Here is an 18,258-nt window from a genome sequence, read left to right on the forward strand (position 1 = left end):
GCAGAGTTCTTCTGGAGCGGCTGGACGTGGAAGAGTGGGGATGCTCTCCCAGAGGACAAGTAGGGCAGTTCGCTGGTACCACTTTGTCTAATTACTGCCCGGTTCTCCTCACTCTTGATGCTCTTGCTTCAGCCCATGGCACGCGATCATGTCGGATCCTAGACTCGATCTACAAGAGGAAGGAGGTGAGGAGGCAGATTGAGCAGCTTTAAACTAGGGAGTGGGCCAAGAGGACCGGATCGCAGAGGAGGTTGCAGAGACCTTAGCTGAGTCGAGTAGGATCTGCTAGGAGGCAGCCCTACAGGCCAGGCAACAGAGTTGGGAGGAGGAGAGAGCACTCCGGCGAGACCTAGCAGCCACGCAGAGACTACTCCAGGAGGCACCAAGGGATCCCACTCTCCACACGCAGGAGGTGCGCGTGCGGGCAGCCCTTACCAACCTTGAGGTTAGGCGCTCTGAGTTCTCCTTTCGTACCTTAACAGCTTTTTGGGCACAGAAGGGGGACACGATGTGCAGGGAATTTGTTCAAACGCATCAGCCTCGCACCTCAGGAGACCTGATTCACAACCTCCCTGATCAGCATGGGAAGATTCGCTCTAGCCCAAATGAGGTATTGGAGATTGCCACTGACTTCTACCCGATGACCTTGGGCAGGGGTGAGCTTGTGCTCCTTCAGATCTAAGATATCGATCCGTCCGGCAAGGGCAGGCTACAACTCTTGCCGAACGATCAAGTTCCTGAAACCACATACCCCACTGAAGTGGAGGCTATTCACATTCCAAGATGCTAGATGTAAACTCATAGGGAAGCCTGTGACTGACCGAACATGCATCTATTCGGTATGGAAGCTACTGATGAAGAAGAAGAGCTATAGGGCATGCGAATGTGCTTTGGCACACGCCTGGAAGGTGAACTCCATTCCCCCATGGTGGCTCTTAGGCGGACCATGTGGGTAATAGATACTCCAGGCGGTACCACCAGGGCATCTATCAGCCAGGCTAAGAGGCATGACTCTGTACACTGGTAGAAGTGGGCAACCTGTGCGAGGGGTCACTCGATCACATCCGTTGGTGCTCTCCATTGTGGAGGGGCTCGAAAAATAATACTCAAATGTGGGACCTCGGCTCTAGCCCACCATTAAAATGTCCATCATGCACCCTGGTCACTACTGGGAAAAGAGTGCTAGTCTTCCTCCTCCCATCCATGGGAGATGTGGTCTGCAACCTGGCCCTTCGCTGCCTCCTCTATTTGTGTCATCGTCCAGTCTTCTGAATGAGAGGTCTCAAGGAAGAAAGCATAGTTTGGTCCATCTGGTGGTGTGAGTAAATGGACGTTGCCAATCCTTGACTTGCGGACCACGAAGATCCCCACCTCCAAAGGTAGTGGAAACTCTCCACGCTCCGCAACTCTCAAGTAGAACCACGGACCATTGCGGAAGAACTCCTGTGGAAGCAGCTGCGCCTGTCTTGGGAAAGTGTGGCAGGCAGCTAGGTCAAATGAGCTAGTGGCTGTGTGGGGAGGGGAGGGGCTAGGCTACTAGTGAGGAGAAAATATAGGCTTATGAGGCTCGTCACCCCCTGTGGGAAGCAGGGGGGGTTGTTTGTGTGTCACATGTACTGGGTGAGAATTAGGGGGATTGATCTACAGGAGAGATGGTGGGAAGGAGGTAGATCGAGGGATGAAGGAGGTGGGAGGCGTGTGTGTGTGTGTGTGTGTGTGTGGTGGGGGGGGGGCTTTGGAAGGGGGAGACTGCGGGATAGGGTCAGGGGGGGATCCATGAGGAGGGGGTGGGTGTGGGGCTGTGGAATCTTGGGTGGGGTAGCCTATGATGCCTCCGTGGATGGTGGAAGTGGAGGTCTATGATCCTGCTGGGTGGGATGAGTTGGGGGGTGTTGCAAGGTACTCTACCAAGGGTCCGTCACTCGCCCTCCTGCTTTCTGCTGCCGTTGCTAAGTCAGAGGGGCTGACTGAGATCCCCCTTGCCGTCTCCCTCTCTGTCATCGCTCAACCCATGTAAAACCGTCAGCATCCACATGCGGGCCTGTCGGCAAAGCCGCCTTGGCTTCAAAGCGCATGCAATCTGATGCCTGATGCCCGAAGTCATGGCATCGCAGGCATTGCCCTAGTTGCCCAATCACAATAACTTGCTACCTAAAGGAGTGTTTGCCTGCCTCAATCTCCATAAACTTTGGTATATTCTTTGTATCTTTCAAAGCCACCCGTACCTTCGGGACTCCTATGGCTGTCACTGCATCTGCAAAGGAGGCAGGCAGAACTGTGCCGAAGAGCCGTCGAAAGTCCTCCACTAACTAACATTACTCTACTGCCAGTCCCAGGAATAGTAGGGTGACCTGGGTGTCTAAGAAACATGTTGTGGAGTGCAAATTCCTCCACTGTGAAGCCACTATACTAGGGAACCATATAGATGACCCCCTTCGTGGAGGCATAAGGTGAGCTATCCAGTAGCTCACGAGCTACATCCGCAAAGGTGAGTCGAACCATGAAGATCCCTTGACCCATGAGAACTACCTCCGTGATCTACGTTGTGCCAACTCGTAGTGTGGAGTGAAGCCAATCCCGAAGCTGGGCCCTAGATGGGGAGTGTCCTACAACCTAACCAAAGACTGTTGTTTCTTTCAGTTCCAGCTCTGTGGCACAGACGGCTAAGAGTTGTTCCTCAGAAAGGACGATGTGCAAGGTGTTTGACTAGGGGGCACTCGCAGAAGCACCGGCGTCTGACCAGAGGTTTGCATTGCACGTCCCTGCTGAGGACCTACCAATCAAGCTACTATGCTACCGCGGGGGGGGGGGGGGGGGGGGGGGGGGGTTGGTCCAGGGAGATCGAGGGGCAGATTGGAGACGAGAGGTCGTGTGGTAGGTGGGGGGCAATTGTGAGGAGGGGCAGATGTGCTGATTTCTGATGGTGAAGGGGGGCCCTGAACACCAAGGGATGGCAACTGCAAGACAGGATTAGCGCGGGGGGACCTACAGGACGGGGGCTGCAGGGTGAGGGAAGCGGAGGCAGCCCAAGGGCCCGACGGCAGGGGGGGGGATTGTCTGGCAGGAGGGGAACAGGAACCACTCCAACAATTATTAGCATATGTGGGAGCTACAAAAGTAGAACAATCTGGAAGCTGCAACCCATGCAATGGATCAAAGGCTGTGAGGTAATCAAGATAGAACAGAAGAGGATGAGTGGCAATTGCATAAAACATACTGCTGAACAGATAAATTTTCTTACCAAGCTTCTAAATTCCACATGCTGCCAAATTTTCTTACCAAACTTCCTAAATTCCAACATGGAATTCCCCAGCCAATGAAATATTACCAATGCTCTCATTATGCGAGAGATATAGTCTTGTTCAATTCCACAAAGACAACAATTATCAACCTATGTGGGAGCTACAAAAGTAGAACACTCCAGAAGCTGCAACCCATGCAATGGATCAAAGGCTGTGAGGTAATCAAGATAGAACAGAAGAGGATGAGTGGCAATTGCATAAAGCATACTGCTGAACGGATACATTTTCTTACCAAGCTTCCTAAATTCCACATGCTGCCAAATTTTCTTACCAAACTCCCTAAATTCCAACATGGAATTCCCCAGCCGATGAAATATTACCAATGCTCTCATTATGCAAGAGATATAGTCTTGTTCAATTCTACAAAGACAACAATTATCAGCATACGTGGGAGCTACAAAAGTAGAACAAACCGAAAACTGCAAATTCCCCAGCCAATGAAATATTACCAATGCTCTCATTATGCAAGAGATATAGTCTTGTTCAATTCTACAAAGACAACAATTATCAGCATATGTGGGAGCTACAAAGTAGAACAAACCGAAAGCTGCAACCCATGCAATGGACCAAAGGCCGTGAGGTAATCAAGGTAGAACAGAAGAGGATGAGTCGCAATTGTACAAAGCATACTGCTGAACAGATAAATTTTCTTACCAAGATTCCTAAATTCCAACATGTTGCTAAATTTTCTTACCAAACTTCCTAAATTCCAACATGGCATCAAGGATCACACCCTCTTGCTTCCCTTGGTTAGGTAGTTTTAGTGAGGTACTCCTGAAGATATAGACAAGCTCCTACCAGCGCCACTGCTCCCTCACCCCCCACCATCCAACCAGCGCGTCCCCCCGCCACTGTCCCGTGGCGTGCTCCTGCTCCACCCCCCATCGCACTTGTCTTCTCACCCCCACCTGTTGCGCCTACCCCCCGCCTACTCCCCTGCCTTCTGCTCCCCCTCCCTCCCGCCTTGTCCTAGGCACGACCCCCCCCCCCAAGCCCTGACCCAGCCTCCTTCTACCTGCTGCTCCGCCCATCCCCTGGCGCGACCTCCCCCCAGCGCAGTGTCCGCATGCCGTCTGTTTCCTCCCTCCCCCGCCAACTCACCCACGCCTGAACTCACCCTATCCCCCCCGGCTAAGGGCCTAAACCCCCGCCTCCTCCACCCTGAACCCCCCGCCTCCTCCACCCTGAACCCCCCGCCTCCTCCGCCCTAGTCCTCCGCCTCTTTCGTAGTACTGCAGCCCGGCCCCGTCCGACAGGCCCAACACCCGCACTGTGGCCATTGTGAGCCGGTTACTTGGGTGCCCAACACCTCCCCCTCCCCCCCCCCCCCCCCCCTTTCACTCCAGTTGCTCCCTCCCTCTACAGCAACTTCCCCTCCCCCTCTGGCAGCGCAGCAGCATGTTTGGTAGGTTGTCAACAAGGACGCGCAATGGAAACACCTTGCGTGTCGTCCTTTGTGAGGAACAGCTCTTAGTTGTCCGTGCCGCAGAGCTCGAGCTTAAAGAAATAGCAATCTTCGGTCAGGTAGTAGGTCACTCCCATGGCCCAGCTTCGGTATTGGCTTCACTCCATGCTGCGCATAGGCACACCACAGATAGTGGAGGCGGTTCTAATGGGTCAAGGGATCTTCATGGTTCAACTCACCTCAGTTGACGCAGCCTGTGAGTTACTGGCCAGTTCACCACCCTATGCTTCCACGAAGATGGTCATCCACATGGTCCCTTGGTACAGTGGCTTCACAATGGAGGCATTTAAGCTCCACAACAAGTTCCTTAGACACCCAGTTACCCTTCTCTTCCCCAGAGTGGCGATAGAGTATCGCCAATTGGTGGACTTTGGACGGCTCTTTAGCATTGTCCTTCCCGCCTCTTTCGCAGACGCAATGATAGCCGTAGGAGTCCCAAAGGTACAGGTGGCACTCAAAGAAACCTAGAATATTCCACAACTCCTAGAGATTGAGGCAGGCGGACACTCCTTTAGGCAGCAGGTCATTGTGACTGGGCAGCCAGGGCAATGCCTGCACTGCCATGACTTTGGGCACCAGGCAGCAGAGTGCACATGCTTCGAAGTGAGGGCGGCTTCACCGATAGGCCCACAAGTGGATGTGGACGGTTTCACACGAGTAAAAAGACGACAGAGAGGGAGACAGCAAGGGGAGCTGCAAGCAGCTCCACAGCCACGACAGGGAGCAAGAGGGCAAGCGTCGCCTCCCCGGCAAAGCACCACGCGGCCCCCCCTCCTCGCCCTACCCGACAAGTCCACAGGTCTATACATCCACCCCCCACAGAGGCGTCACAGGTCGTATCACCCGAGGGCCCATAGCCCCCACCCCCTCCCCACGCCCCCCCCCCCCCCCCCCCCCCGACCCTAGTCCACACCCCCCTTCACCCAGAGCTACTGACCCCCCCCCACACCCGTCGGGTGCCTCTGACCACCCTATCGTCCCTCGATCCTCCCCCTCCCCACCATCACACCCGTCAACCATCCCCCCCTCCCCCACAGGAGGTGACCATTCCCACCCATCCAGTATAGGTGACCATTCCCCATCCATCCCCCCCCCTCCCACAGGAGGTGAGAAGTCCCAGACACCGACATCCTCTACCCACCCGCAGTCTAGCCCCCCCTCCCCACACAGCCATCAGTTCATCCATCAATGTCGCTCGTCGCTCTTTCCTCAGACAGGCACAGCTACTACCTCAAGAGTTTTTTAAAAGTGGGCCGTGGTCTTACTTGAGAGTTGCGGAGCGTGGAGTGTTCCCACTACCCCTAGAGGTGGGAATCTTCGTGGTACGCAAGTCTAGGAGTGGTAAGGTCCATCTACTAGCACCACCGGATGGACCAAACTACACCTTCTTTCTTCAAACCTCTCACACAGGAGACTAGACGACGACTGAGATAGAGGAGGAGGTGAAGAGCCAGGTGGCAAACTACATCTCTCGATGGATGGGAGGTGGACTGGCACTTTTCTCCCAGCAGTGGCCGGGTTGCATGATGGACATCAACTAGTGGTGGCTGGGGCCGAGATCCCTCATCTGAGCATTATCTTTCGAGCCCCTCCGCAGTGGAGAGAGCCGATGGATGTGATCGAGTGGCTCCTGGCACAGGTGGCCTATTTCTACCAGTGTACGGAGTCTCGCCTCTCAACCTGGTTGATAGACGTCCTAGTGGTACCACCTGGTGCATCCATCACCCCCGTGGCCAAGGGCTACCATGGGGGAATAGAGTTCACCATCCAGGCAAACAGCGAAGCGTATACTATTCCTTATAGTTCCTCTTCTTCGTCAACAACTTCCACACCGAACACATGCTTGTTTGATCAATCACAGGTCTCCCTGTGAGTTTACACCTTACATCCTGGAATGTGAATAGCCTCCACTATAGTGGGGCACGTGGTTCCAGGAAGTTGATTGTTCGGTAGGAGCTCCAGTATGCCCTTGCCCAACGGATCGACATCTTACATCTACAAGAGCACAAGCTCACTCCCACCCAAGCCCAACGGGTAGGGTACTCCCGCGAAGCTCACACACTTACTGGGAGCACCCCATCGGTGCCCACCGCAGGAGTGGAGGCATATGCACCTCTATTGGCCCGACTCTCACCACCTGCGTACGAGATCACGGGACGATAGTGGCAGGGAGGGTTCTATGGATCAGATTGGATATTGGGGACTCGTGCCTTAGAGTCCTCAATGTCTATGCCCCTATGGAGGTTAGGGCATGCAGCAGGTTCTGGGTGGAGATCGCGGATGGACTCCGTGAGGTGAACTCCTAGATCATTGGAGGAGACTTCAATAACCTGGAGGCTTTAGAGGACCAACAGCCCAAGAGGCAGAAACTACCAGGGCATGACTCGGGAGGAGCAAGAGGCATGGGAGGTCTTTCTACTGGCAGTAGGAGCACGCGATGCTTGGAGAGGACCCTACCTTCCAGAGGAGGGAGAGGTTGCTGGACTTCTCTTGGGGATACCGGCGGCTAGGTGGAGTCTTGCTGAAGCGGTTAGACAGGTTTTATGTGGGAAAGTGGGGAGCCTCTTATGGAGGCCAGATTGGTCAGTTGGCGGGCACCACGTTGTCCGGTTCTCCTAACACTTGATACCACAGCATTTGCCCTAGACACATGATCCTGTCGAATCCCTAACTCGATCTATAGGAGGGAGGAGGTGACGAGACGACAGATTGAGCAGATTTGGACCAGGGACTGAGGCAAGAGGGACTGGATCGCAGAGGAGGTTGTAAAGGTCTTAGCCGAGTCAAGCAATATCTGCCAAGAGGCAGCCATACAAGCCAGGCAGCACAGCTGGGAGGAGGAGAGAGCACTCCGGCGGGACCTTGCAACCACACAAAGATTATTACAGGATGCACCAGGGGATCCCACCCTCCACGCACAGGAGGTCCGCGCACGAGCAGCCATTGCTAGCCTAGAGGACAGGCGCTCGGAGTTCTCTTTCCGCACCTCAACAGCTTTCTGGGCGCGAAAGGGAGACACGATGTGCAAAGAGTTTTTCCAGGTGCACCTGTCTCGCACCTCAAGAGAGCAGATACACGGTCTTCAAGATTAGTATGGGAGGACTCGTTCTAGCCCAGACAAGGTGATGGAGATTGCCACCAACTACTACAGACACCTTTTCCAGTAGGAGACAGCCTCAGCAAGAGGACAGCAATGTAGACAACACGTCTGGGATCACACCCTGTCCCTCGTCACAGAGAAGATGGCACGCTCCCTCCTAGCCCCTTCACAAAGAAGGAACTAAAGGAGGCTTTCATAACCCCTACTGATGGTCTTCCAGGAGATTTTCACTTCAAGATAGATGCCAGGCAAGTCTTTTGGCAAGCCTTATCAGTCTTCTTCCCAAAGGGGGAGACCAGTTGGAGCTTTCCCAGTGGAGACCGATCACCTTATTGTCAGTGGCCTATAAGGCACTGGCAAAGATGATTGGTAGGCGACTACGCCCCGTGCTTCCAAACATCATACATGACACACAGACAGGCTTTGTCCAGGATAGGAGCATCCTAGACAATGTAATCACCTTCATTGAGGCGACAGAGTGGGCTCAACACACTGGGCAGAGACTGGCTGTACTACTCTTGGATTTCGAGAAAGTTTATGATAGGGTGGACTGGGATTTCTTAGAGGGCAACATGGTGAGGTTGGGTTTCCCCCAAGCTTGGATTCACGGGGTCTCCGCACTTTACAGATCGGCCACCAGCAGGGTTCTCATAGGTGGTAGGCAACGGAAGGAGTTTAGGCTAGAGAGATCGGTCCAGTAGGGCTGCCCCCTGGCCGCGTACCTATTCCTACTCTTTGCATAGGTGATGTCTCACTTCCTCAGGTCGCATGTGAGTCGATTACGCGGCCTCCAACTTCTAGTGAGAGAGGAGACTGAGTTGTTCGACTCAGAGTATGCCAGATGATACAGCACTCTACACAAAGGACGATAAGTTGATTCTAGAGAGAGTGAGGCTGGCTCTTGAGGTGTTCTGTTCTGCAGCAAGAGTGAAAATCAACAAGCGAAAGTCGGTTGGTTTCCTCATAGACCTGACTTCTAGGACGGAGTGGGGCGTCCACCTGGGATTTAGATGGGTGAGCATAGGGCAGACCGTTTGTTATCTAGAGTTCCAAGTGGGACTCAACACCATTCCAACCCAGCAGTTTCTTCTAGTCCTCGATTCTATTCGAAGGAAGTTGACCTACTGGAGCACGGCTCGCCTCTCACTAGCAGGCCGAGCTCTCGTGGTTAACCAGATCCTAGCGACGGCCTAGTACATCGCCTCGTGTTGATGCTTCTCCTAATCCTGCATAGTGCAGCTTCGCCGCCTAGTGCGGAACTTCCTTTGGTCCGGGTCAGACAGCTCGAGGGATTCCAAAGCCAAGGTCGCGTGGGCAACCATCATACAACATTGGTCAGAGGGAGGGCTTGGGATCGTAGACCCAGAGTATCAGAGTATGGCTCTCTTGGGCAAGCTAGTTGTCCGCGGCCTCACACCAGGAGGGCAAACCTGGAAGGTCCTATTGCAGGAGGGTCTTCAGGATTGCAGACCGAGGCTTGGTAGTGAGTGGAGGCCGTCCCTGAGATGGATCTTCACGTTAGCCTAAATCACCTCCCCCAGATCACCTTTCCTACGCAGCTTGCTCCACGTGTGGCAAGGCCTCCATAAGGCCCTAATCCAGAGCCCCCCAGGCTTGCAGGAGGAGATAGACCATCAGCTGGTGATCAAGAACCCCCAAGTCAAAGATCAGGAAGGAGCACAGATTGGTGAGCGCCCCCACATCCAGTGGGTTGGTTGGGAGGCCGGCTCGGCTCGTACCATCAGGACATGGCAGGAGGTGTACAGGATGGTGGACGAGGAGGTGCAATGAGCATCAGGATGCTAGAGAGGAGTGGAGTTGAGGAGAGGGGAGATAGATCCAGCAATACCTCAGGAGTGGCTTGCTCCCCCAATACGAGAACCGATAGAGCAAGGAGGTATGGGCCGCTAGATTTTCACCAGCAGGCATCCTCCTACAAGTGGCAAGTAGAGTGGGCAGCACTCCACCTAGGACCTCCTTCAACATACAGGAGAGGGGGGCGTCTGGCTCTTGACAAAGGGTAGCAAGATGAGGGGAGAGCTGTCCTTTCATGGAGGAGGATCTGCTGAAAGCCTCCTGACACCGCGCCTTCCAGATATGCCAACCAGTAAGACTCCCTATGATCTCCCATATCTCACAGCGGTCTGCTATGGGCTCCAGTACCTGGCCAATGGGATCAAGTGTAGGGCGAGTCCACGGCTCGTCAGGAGCTCCGATGTTATTCCATGTGCACTTGGGGCAGCCAAAACCTGTTTTTCGTGATACAAGCAGGCAGCCCCAGTTAGCGATACACCCCCCCTCCATGGCTTCTTGCCCCCATCCCCCCCACACCACCTTGAGAGGCTTGTATACATGATGTATTTGTGACTTTCATCAGCTCCAGCTAGTTTGTTGAGCATGAGCACTCCGTTGTAATCAGTTTTTTTGAGTAATATAATCAGCCACATTTTACTCGCAAAAAAGAAAAAATTCCAACATGGCATTCCCCAGCCAATGAAATATCACCAATGCTCTCATTATGCAAGAGATATAGTCTTGCTCAATTCTACAAAGACAACAATTGTCAGCATATGTGGGAGCTACAAAAGTAGAACAATCCAGAAGCTGCAACCCATGCAATTGATCAAAGGCACTGAGATAATCAAGATAGAACAGCAGAGGATGATTGGCAATTGCATAGAGCATATTGCTGAGAGGATAAATTTTCTTACCAAGCTTCCTAAATTCCAACATGCTGCCAAATTAGACCCAAGAACATAAGAGCCGGTGTTGTCCTGATGAAGCTACAAGATGACATTTTGGAGATTTGGTTTTATGTCTAATTCTTTCATGGTCTAAGAGATCAAATCCCAGTGCACAAAGGCAAAAGCTTTGTCCATATCAATCTGCAACAACAGAATATCTTGATTGTAGTAGCATATCCAATTGCAAGATACACACTTTCCAAATTACTTCTTCTGGGTATAAATCCATATTGGGCTTGGTGCAATCGCTCTGAAGAACTCCCTTCAATCTATTGCCAATTTCTTCCGGTATCAGCAACTTGTCTCCTGGGCACAAATCCATATTGGGCTTAGTGCAAACCAGTGTGAATTACTTCTTTCAATCTACTGGAAAGCATAATTCATCCCAAAAAGCCAATGTAGATTCCCATCATAAGGCCACCCCAACTAGTAACCAGCTTGCTGACAGCACCATACAGTTCATCTTCAATCTTCAAGTGAAAAGGCATTAGAAGCATCTACAGTTGGATAAACATGACTTTTAAGCACTTTTGAGCATCTACAATGTTTGGCACAGTAGCAGCAGGACCAGAAATATATCAGTAAAATGTGGCAAGAAAACAAAGCATTTTCAACTCATGAGAAGCTGAACTCAAAATGCTACGTCTGGGGTGTATGTTTGCTAATAAAGCCATGCCAGTAGTCAAATGCTTTCCAAAGTGCTACTGCAGAACTTCATGAAGCATCTTCAGAGTCCAACTGCAGAACATCTTCAAACTGCAGCTTAGCTCTCATTACTCTCTGCTACAAACATCCACACAAGCTGTTCATTATTTTCCAAATCCTAGGAAAATCAATTCTAGCAACTGAATAAAATCAACCCCAACAAGCAACACTAGCCTAGTCATAGGGCATATCACCTTGAGGTAGCCTTTTCATGTCATGATGTGAGAGTCCAGTTTGGTCTTACACAATCTACAATGTATTCTTCCAGTTTTTTCTTGTTAAAACTGGACTCAATAGCAATCCAGGCATGCATTACCTCAATCATTTATCAGGCTAGTAAGACACTGAATTTCAGACCACAGAATCAGCATAATATTCCTGTATTACATAATCCAATGTTCTGCATATTCTTTTCATGCATAAAACCTTACCCCAATGATTTTGAAGGTCCAGAGTGCCACTTTGCTACTCCCATTACACCTTTCATATCAATGTGACACTCAAAAATATATCCTGCTGCATTTCCCTGTGTGAGCATAAACCATTCAGAAATTAGAGCTGAAATTTCTGGTAATAGTTATGAGATAGGTCTAAGTGGCTAATGAGCTTGGACTCAAGCTAGAAAGCTTTGCATTTTGGCTCAAGTCTGTGTTTCTTGAATCTCCTAAGAGAGTCCTTTTCAATCTAGGTACTCATGGTATATTTACCTCCAATGCAATGTAAAATGTATTCAAGTTGCTATTTGTGTAGATCAGAGCTCTAACTGCATAACCACTCTGATCTTGTTCTGTCAAACCAGGAGTTCCTGCACTATCTTGTAACTTGTTTCTATTTATGGGTTTGGACAGCTTTCTATTTTCAACTTGGTCTGTTTGCTTCCCATAACTGAAATCCTTGGTTGCTGCAGATGTATCTTCTGATTCTTCCAATTCTCCCTCCAATATGTTTTTGGATACTGATGGGATTTCGTTTATTTCAAGCTTGTCTTCTTCGCTCGAGTGTGTTCTGGATTCAACCTCTCTTCTATCCAAGCTATCTTCTCCTTCTGGGTTCTCATGGCCTTGGTTAACTGAATCTAAATCCAGGTTCTCATTACTAGTAGTTTCAGAGCCTTCTGAAGACTTTTGTGCATCCTGGAAAGCATGTATGTATGTGCTTGATGGTCAGTTGATGTTATCAAATTAACATGTATCATTTGTCTTATTTATCACTATGCTGTACCAAGAAGCTACATACCCCATCAACGTTTGAAGTAGTTTGAAGAAGCCCTCTGATTTCTGATAAACAAAACATGTATAGCTTTGATGGTAGATTTAACTCATATGTCATATGTGTGTCAATAGAATAGCCTACAGCGCACAATGCATTCACATCCAACAAAAAGTGTCAGATTAAGATTTTCACACGATTTCAAGAAGCGTGCAACAAAATTGTCTAGGAGCTAATCTGTCATTTGTGTACTAACTATACATAGAAGATACCTGGGCGTGCAACCTCAAGAACCTTTCCATTGGTGCAGCCCAATAGCAAAAACTGTCCACTTTGTGACCAATCAATACATGTTACTGGGCCCGGAGCTTTAATGAATCTGAGTGAAATGTGAAACACATTATAAACAGGACAATAATGTGAATAACATTGCATTTTTTGGGCGAGTCTGGAAGACCTTACAAACAGTTTTTCAGCAAGTTCCCATACTTAGAAGTAGGTCAGAGGCTATTTAGATTTTTTTGGCAAAGCAATCCATCCGGCTTACCCACAGTTTTCTGGATGGACTTAATATACAGAAAAAGGCAATTCCTGCAACTATTAAACCTAATGCTGGACATTATCCAGAGCCACAATGTGAGGATCCCACATAATTTTATGACATTTTACTTTACTGTCTTTTGCAAAGAAAGGAGTCACCTGATTCATCTCTGTTCCAGGGACAAATTGTTAGGACAGAATAATCTCTAGCCAAATCATAGCAGCCAAAAACGTCAAAAACGTTTAGAAATGAAATGTTAGCAACGTGTTTCGTAAGTTTCTTTCAAGAGGGGGTAAAATAAGAAACACGGGTTTATTTATATAGGGATTTTTAATAGGTTTGACCAGGGAAAGAGGCTCTAAACCTCTATGGAACTCTCTCTTAAACAAAGAATGGCCAATTGAGCTTGAGTGATAATAGAGTTAATTGAGAATAATACGTTACATATCCATGATCCATTATTGACTTGTCACTTATGTCAAAGTTAGTCTTTGGACAAGCTATACTATGGTTTAGAACTTAAACATTATGATTCATACATATCATACAAAGAAAATTGAAATTAACATGTAAATAGCCTATCTACGAAATGGACTGAGTCAAGTTGCAATATCATGATTCTCATTTTAAAACAAACTGACAAAATGTCGAAATCGAGAATGAATCATAATATATCATAAATAACTCATAAATGAGACTAAAGTCGTATAATATTCAACTCTCAAGACAAGAATAAATACTAGATTGACAAAGTCCAATAACTAAACAAAATCACAAAAAAATCAGTCTCTCGTCCAAAATCTTGAGCCCTCACGAGTCATTACACATCATCATCATCATGTTTAAGATTGCCCAATAGTTTTTGTCAAAAAAACCATGTTTTGAGTTCCAACTCACCCAAAAAAAAAAAACACCCACATTTTTTACTCTCAGAAACGTTTCGTACTTTCAGAAATGTTTCGTAAGTCTCAAATTCAAAGAAACGTGTTTCTTAGCTGCTATGAGCCAAATAGAAGCAAGAATGCAGCCAATGGAGGGCAGTTCCCCTCCCAATACTCGCCTCCAAAAGTTGTTTGTTGTTTGGAGTAGATTATGGAAATTCTTCTTGTGAGTCAAGTAGCGAAGATATAGCTCAATTCACAATAATGTTATGATCATGTCAATTGGTCATTTGCATGGTTTTTGGCCCACAGAAGTTTGAGCTTATCAACATTCTAACTTGTAACTGAACCAAAATGTGGCATGAGTACCAATTGACTGGTGCTCTCAAAAAACCAGGGGTGACCATTCAGCCGTCCCTTGTTTGGCTCTCCTTACACAGGGCAGCCAATAGCGAGATAGTCAGTTTGCATCCTAGTAGCAGTACATAGTTGGTGGGATAGGCTTTGGAAAATGACTCTTCCATGATATTACATGGGTTGTTCCCCAAGGTACCCTTAGCATTTGGGATATGCTTGTGACTTGATGTGCCACCACAAGCTTTGCTAGATTGAATCTTTGGTCAAGTCTTGGGAGGGGCTGCTCTCTTGGACATGGTGACATGCAGTCATGATCTGGACAATTGTTGTTTCCTATGAGAAGGTAAATCTATAAATCAGAAGCTATTGGTTTGGCTTATAAGAGTGACCTATGCTGTCTTTCAAAGTCTAATAAAGATGATGAATTAGACCGATATTTGAAGGATAGTACACATGTTGGCCCAACATTTGGCTTTATTCCAAGATGTCTCTTTGAAGTCATGTTAGTCTATCATCTCCTTGTTGTGAACTCCTATCAGAGTCTAATAGAGACATAGGAGCTTTGGCAGTTTAGGTGCATTTTCTTTATTTGTTGGCTCCTTGTGTGCATTCCTAGGCTAGTTTCTGCTTTCCACAGTCTACCTACACCTACCAGACTTTGTCATTGTCATCTAGGATTTTTTCGAGATCTCCCCTATTTTTTTGGCATTTTTCTCTTTAGTAAGCAGCATTTATGGTCCCTATAGGAGCAACTTGGCCAATATTTTGGTGTTTTGGCTATTTATAATTGCATCCCCCACTTGGCAAACATACACACCCTTCAATCTTCAATCTTCCGTTTGCAAGTGCACACTCCCAACACTTCGACTCTCCAACTCTCCACACTTGGTGTTACCATCCTCATCAGGTTGATCTGATCTAATGCCCTCCTTGACGCTTTGGGCTACATGCATGGACTGATCAGTCCATTCCCATTGTATCAGCATTCTTTGTCAGTCAGTGCAATATTCTTCCTTCATCTTCTGCTTCCTCTGTGTGTGTGTGTGTGTGTGTGTGTGTGTGTGTGTGTGTGTTTCTCTTCCATTGTGCACTCTCACATGGTATCATTGCCTAAGTGAGGACACAATTTGGAAATTTCTTGCAGAAGAGCAAGTTTTCATTGCGGAGAAGCAGCCTAGATTTCTTAAACACAAATTTTCAAGTTGCATTTACAGCCCGTACAAGTGGTCCACTGCTTGTTTTGACCTTCCTACCAACCAACCGACTTATCCAAAAGATTGGGGGACGACATTCAAACATCAGACGGTCCCTATTTTCTGTGTTTTGCAGCAAATGCAAATTTGTGTTTTGTAGATGACAACACAGGCGACCCCCTTCTAGTAGCAAGCGACAGTTTTTCTATGAAAAACGCAGCTTTCTAGGTGAAGATGTCTTGCCAGTTCACACGCTTCGATGAATCAAAGGAGGAGCTTCTTTACAAACACTCTTTTGAATGGAGATGCAATTAACGCAACTATAATCGGCAAGAGGAGTCCCTTGTTAGCACCCATCCCCCTTCTATTCATCCATCACAAAAAGCTCCATCCTCAGTGAAGTTGCCGTCCTTGATACCCTCAATGCAGGTGCTTGTCTTAATTCATTGCCCAAAGAAGAAAAACTCAATGGTTCCAACTATTCGTTGTGGTCGTGTGAGGTACTTCCACGCAGCTCACACACTTACTGGGAGTACTCCATCGGTGCCCATGGCAGGAGTGGAGGTGTATGCATCTCTATTGGCCCGAGTTGGCTTGAGCCTCACCGCCTGTGTACGAGACCACTGGACGATTGTGGCAGGGAGGGTCCTATGGATCAGACTGGATATAGGGGACTCGTGCCTTCGAGTCCTCAATGTTTATGCTGCTACTAAGGTTAGGGCACGCAGCAAGTTCTGGGTGGAGATCGCAGTAGGACTCCCAGAGGTGGACTCTTGGATTGTTAGAGAAGACTTCAACAACCTAGAGTCCTTAGAAGACCAACAGGGCCGAGGTAGAGATTACCAAGGTATGGCAAGGGAGGAGCAGGAGGCATGGGAGGTCTTCCTCCTAGCAGTAGGAGCACATGATGCTTGGTGGGACCCAGCTTTCCACAGGAGGGAGAGGTCGTTGGACTTCTCTTGGGGATATAGGTTCCTAGGGGGAGCTCTTCTAGAGCGGCTGAACTGGTTCTGTGTGGGAGAGTGGGGGTGCTCTCGCGGAGGCCAAGTAGGGTAGTTGGCTGGTACCACTTTGTTTTATCACTGCCCGGTTCTCCTCACTCTTGATGCTCCCGCTTCAGCCCATGGCACGCAATCCTGTCAGATTCCAGAATCGATCTACAAGAGGGAGAAGGTGAGGAGGCAAATTGAGCAGCTTTGGACTAGGGAGTGGGCTAGGGGAGACCGGATCGCAGAGGAGGTTCCAAAGACCTTAGCCGAGTCGAGTAGGATCTACTAGGAAGCAGCCCTATAAGCCAGATAGTAGAGTTGGGAGGAGGAGAGAGCACTTCGGCGAGACCTAGCAACCACACAAAGACTACTCCAGGAGGCACCAAGGAATTCTACTCTCCACATGCAGGAGGTGCACGCATGGGCAACCCTCATCGGCCTTGAGGACAGGAGCTCTGAGTTCTCCTTCCGTACCTCAGCAGCTTTTTGGGCGCGGAAGGGGGGACATGATGTGCAGGGAATTTTTTCAAGTGTATCAGCCTCGCACCTCAGGAGACCTGATTCGGAGCCTCCGTGATCAACACGGGAGGATTCGGTCTAGCCCAAATGAGGTGTTTGATATTACCACTAACTTCTACAGACAGCTTTTTCAACAAGAGGCAGTCTCAGTCAAAGTACAACGATGTAGATAGCAAGTCTGGGATTGCATTCGGCCCCTGGTCATAGAGGAGATGTGATGCTTCCTCCTAGACCCCTTCACAGAGAAGGAGCTAGCTGAGGCCTTCAATGCATAGGAGAGGAAGAAATGCCCAGGAGAGGATGGTCTTTCTAAGGCCTTCTTCACTACCTACTGGGAGGTGGTGAAGGACCCCCTACTACTGGCCTTTCAGGAGATTTTCAGCTCAGGACGAATGCCAAGGAGTTTATCGGTAGGTCTTGTTAGTCTCCTCCCCAAAGGGGGAGATCGGTTGGAGCTATCCTAGTGGAGATCGATCACCTTGTTGTTAGTGGCCTATAAGGCCCTAGCCAAGATGATTGGGAGTCGACTCCGCCCCATGCTTCCCGACATCATTCATGACACCCAGACACGTTTTTTCCAGGATAGGAGCATCCTAGACAATGTCTTCACTTTTTTCAAGGCGACTGAGTGGGCTCAACACAGTGGTCAAGGATTGACAGTACTCCTCCTGGACTTCAAGAAGGCCTATGACAGGGTTGACTGGGACTTCTTAGAGGGCACCATAGCGAAGTTGGGTTTCCCCCACGCACGAATCTGTGGGGTTTCGACACTTTATAGATCGGCCACTAGCAAGGTTCTCATTGGTGGGGGCAGGAGAGGGGAGGAGTTTCAGCTAGAGAGATCTGTCCTGCAAGGATGCCTTCTTGCCCCATATATGTTTCTACTCTTTGCAGAGGTTATCCTATTTCCTCCGCTTGTTACAAGTGAGCGGGCTACATGGCTTGCAACTTTCGGTGAGGGAGGAGACTGAGCTACTGGACTCACAGTATGCAAATGATACCGCTCTTTATGTAGAGGATGATGAGCTAATGTTGGAGAGAGTGAGACTAGCTCTAAAGGTATTTGCACTGCAGCTAGAGTGCAAATCAAATGGCAAAAATCGGTTGGTTTTCTTACAGATCCATTCCAGCACGGAGTGGGGTGTCCATTCAGATGGGTGAGCAGGGGACAAACCATCCAATATCTAGGGTTCCAAGTGGGACTAGACATCACTCCTGCCCAACAATCTCCCAGTTCTCGACTCAATTAGGCG

At 49.1% G+C, this 18,258-nt stretch overlaps 1 protein-coding gene across 7 annotated transcripts in view; it reads right to left on the bottom strand.

The window, feature by feature from the left end:
* The window catches only part of LOC148027458 (cilia- and flagella-associated protein 44-like), a 223,066-nt gene that overhangs the window by 134,719 nt on the left and 70,089 nt on the right, over positions 1-18,258 (bottom strand). For all 7 annotated transcript variants that reach the window (XM_087689155.1, XM_087689154.1, XM_087689153.1 and 4 more), the window contains 4 exons: positions 12,798-12,904; positions 12,553-12,665; positions 12,024-12,449; positions 11,748-11,842 (listed from right to left, as the gene is read on the bottom strand). In XM_087689155.1, coding sequence (XP_087545281.1) covers positions 11,748-11,842; positions 12,024-12,449; positions 12,553-12,665; positions 12,798-12,904 — 741 coding nt within the window. The remainder of the gene's footprint in view (positions 1-11,747; positions 11,843-12,023; positions 12,450-12,552; positions 12,666-12,797; positions 12,905-18,258) is intronic.

The sequence above is a fragment of the Lygodium microphyllum genome, chromosome 12, assembly GCF_053477565.2.
Source record: "Lygodium microphyllum isolate KBCC chromosome 12, Lygodium_microphyllum_v1.1.10, whole genome shotgun sequence".
In the NCBI taxonomy this organism is placed as follows: Eukaryota; Viridiplantae; Streptophyta; class Polypodiopsida; order Schizaeales; family Lygodiaceae; genus Lygodium; species Lygodium microphyllum.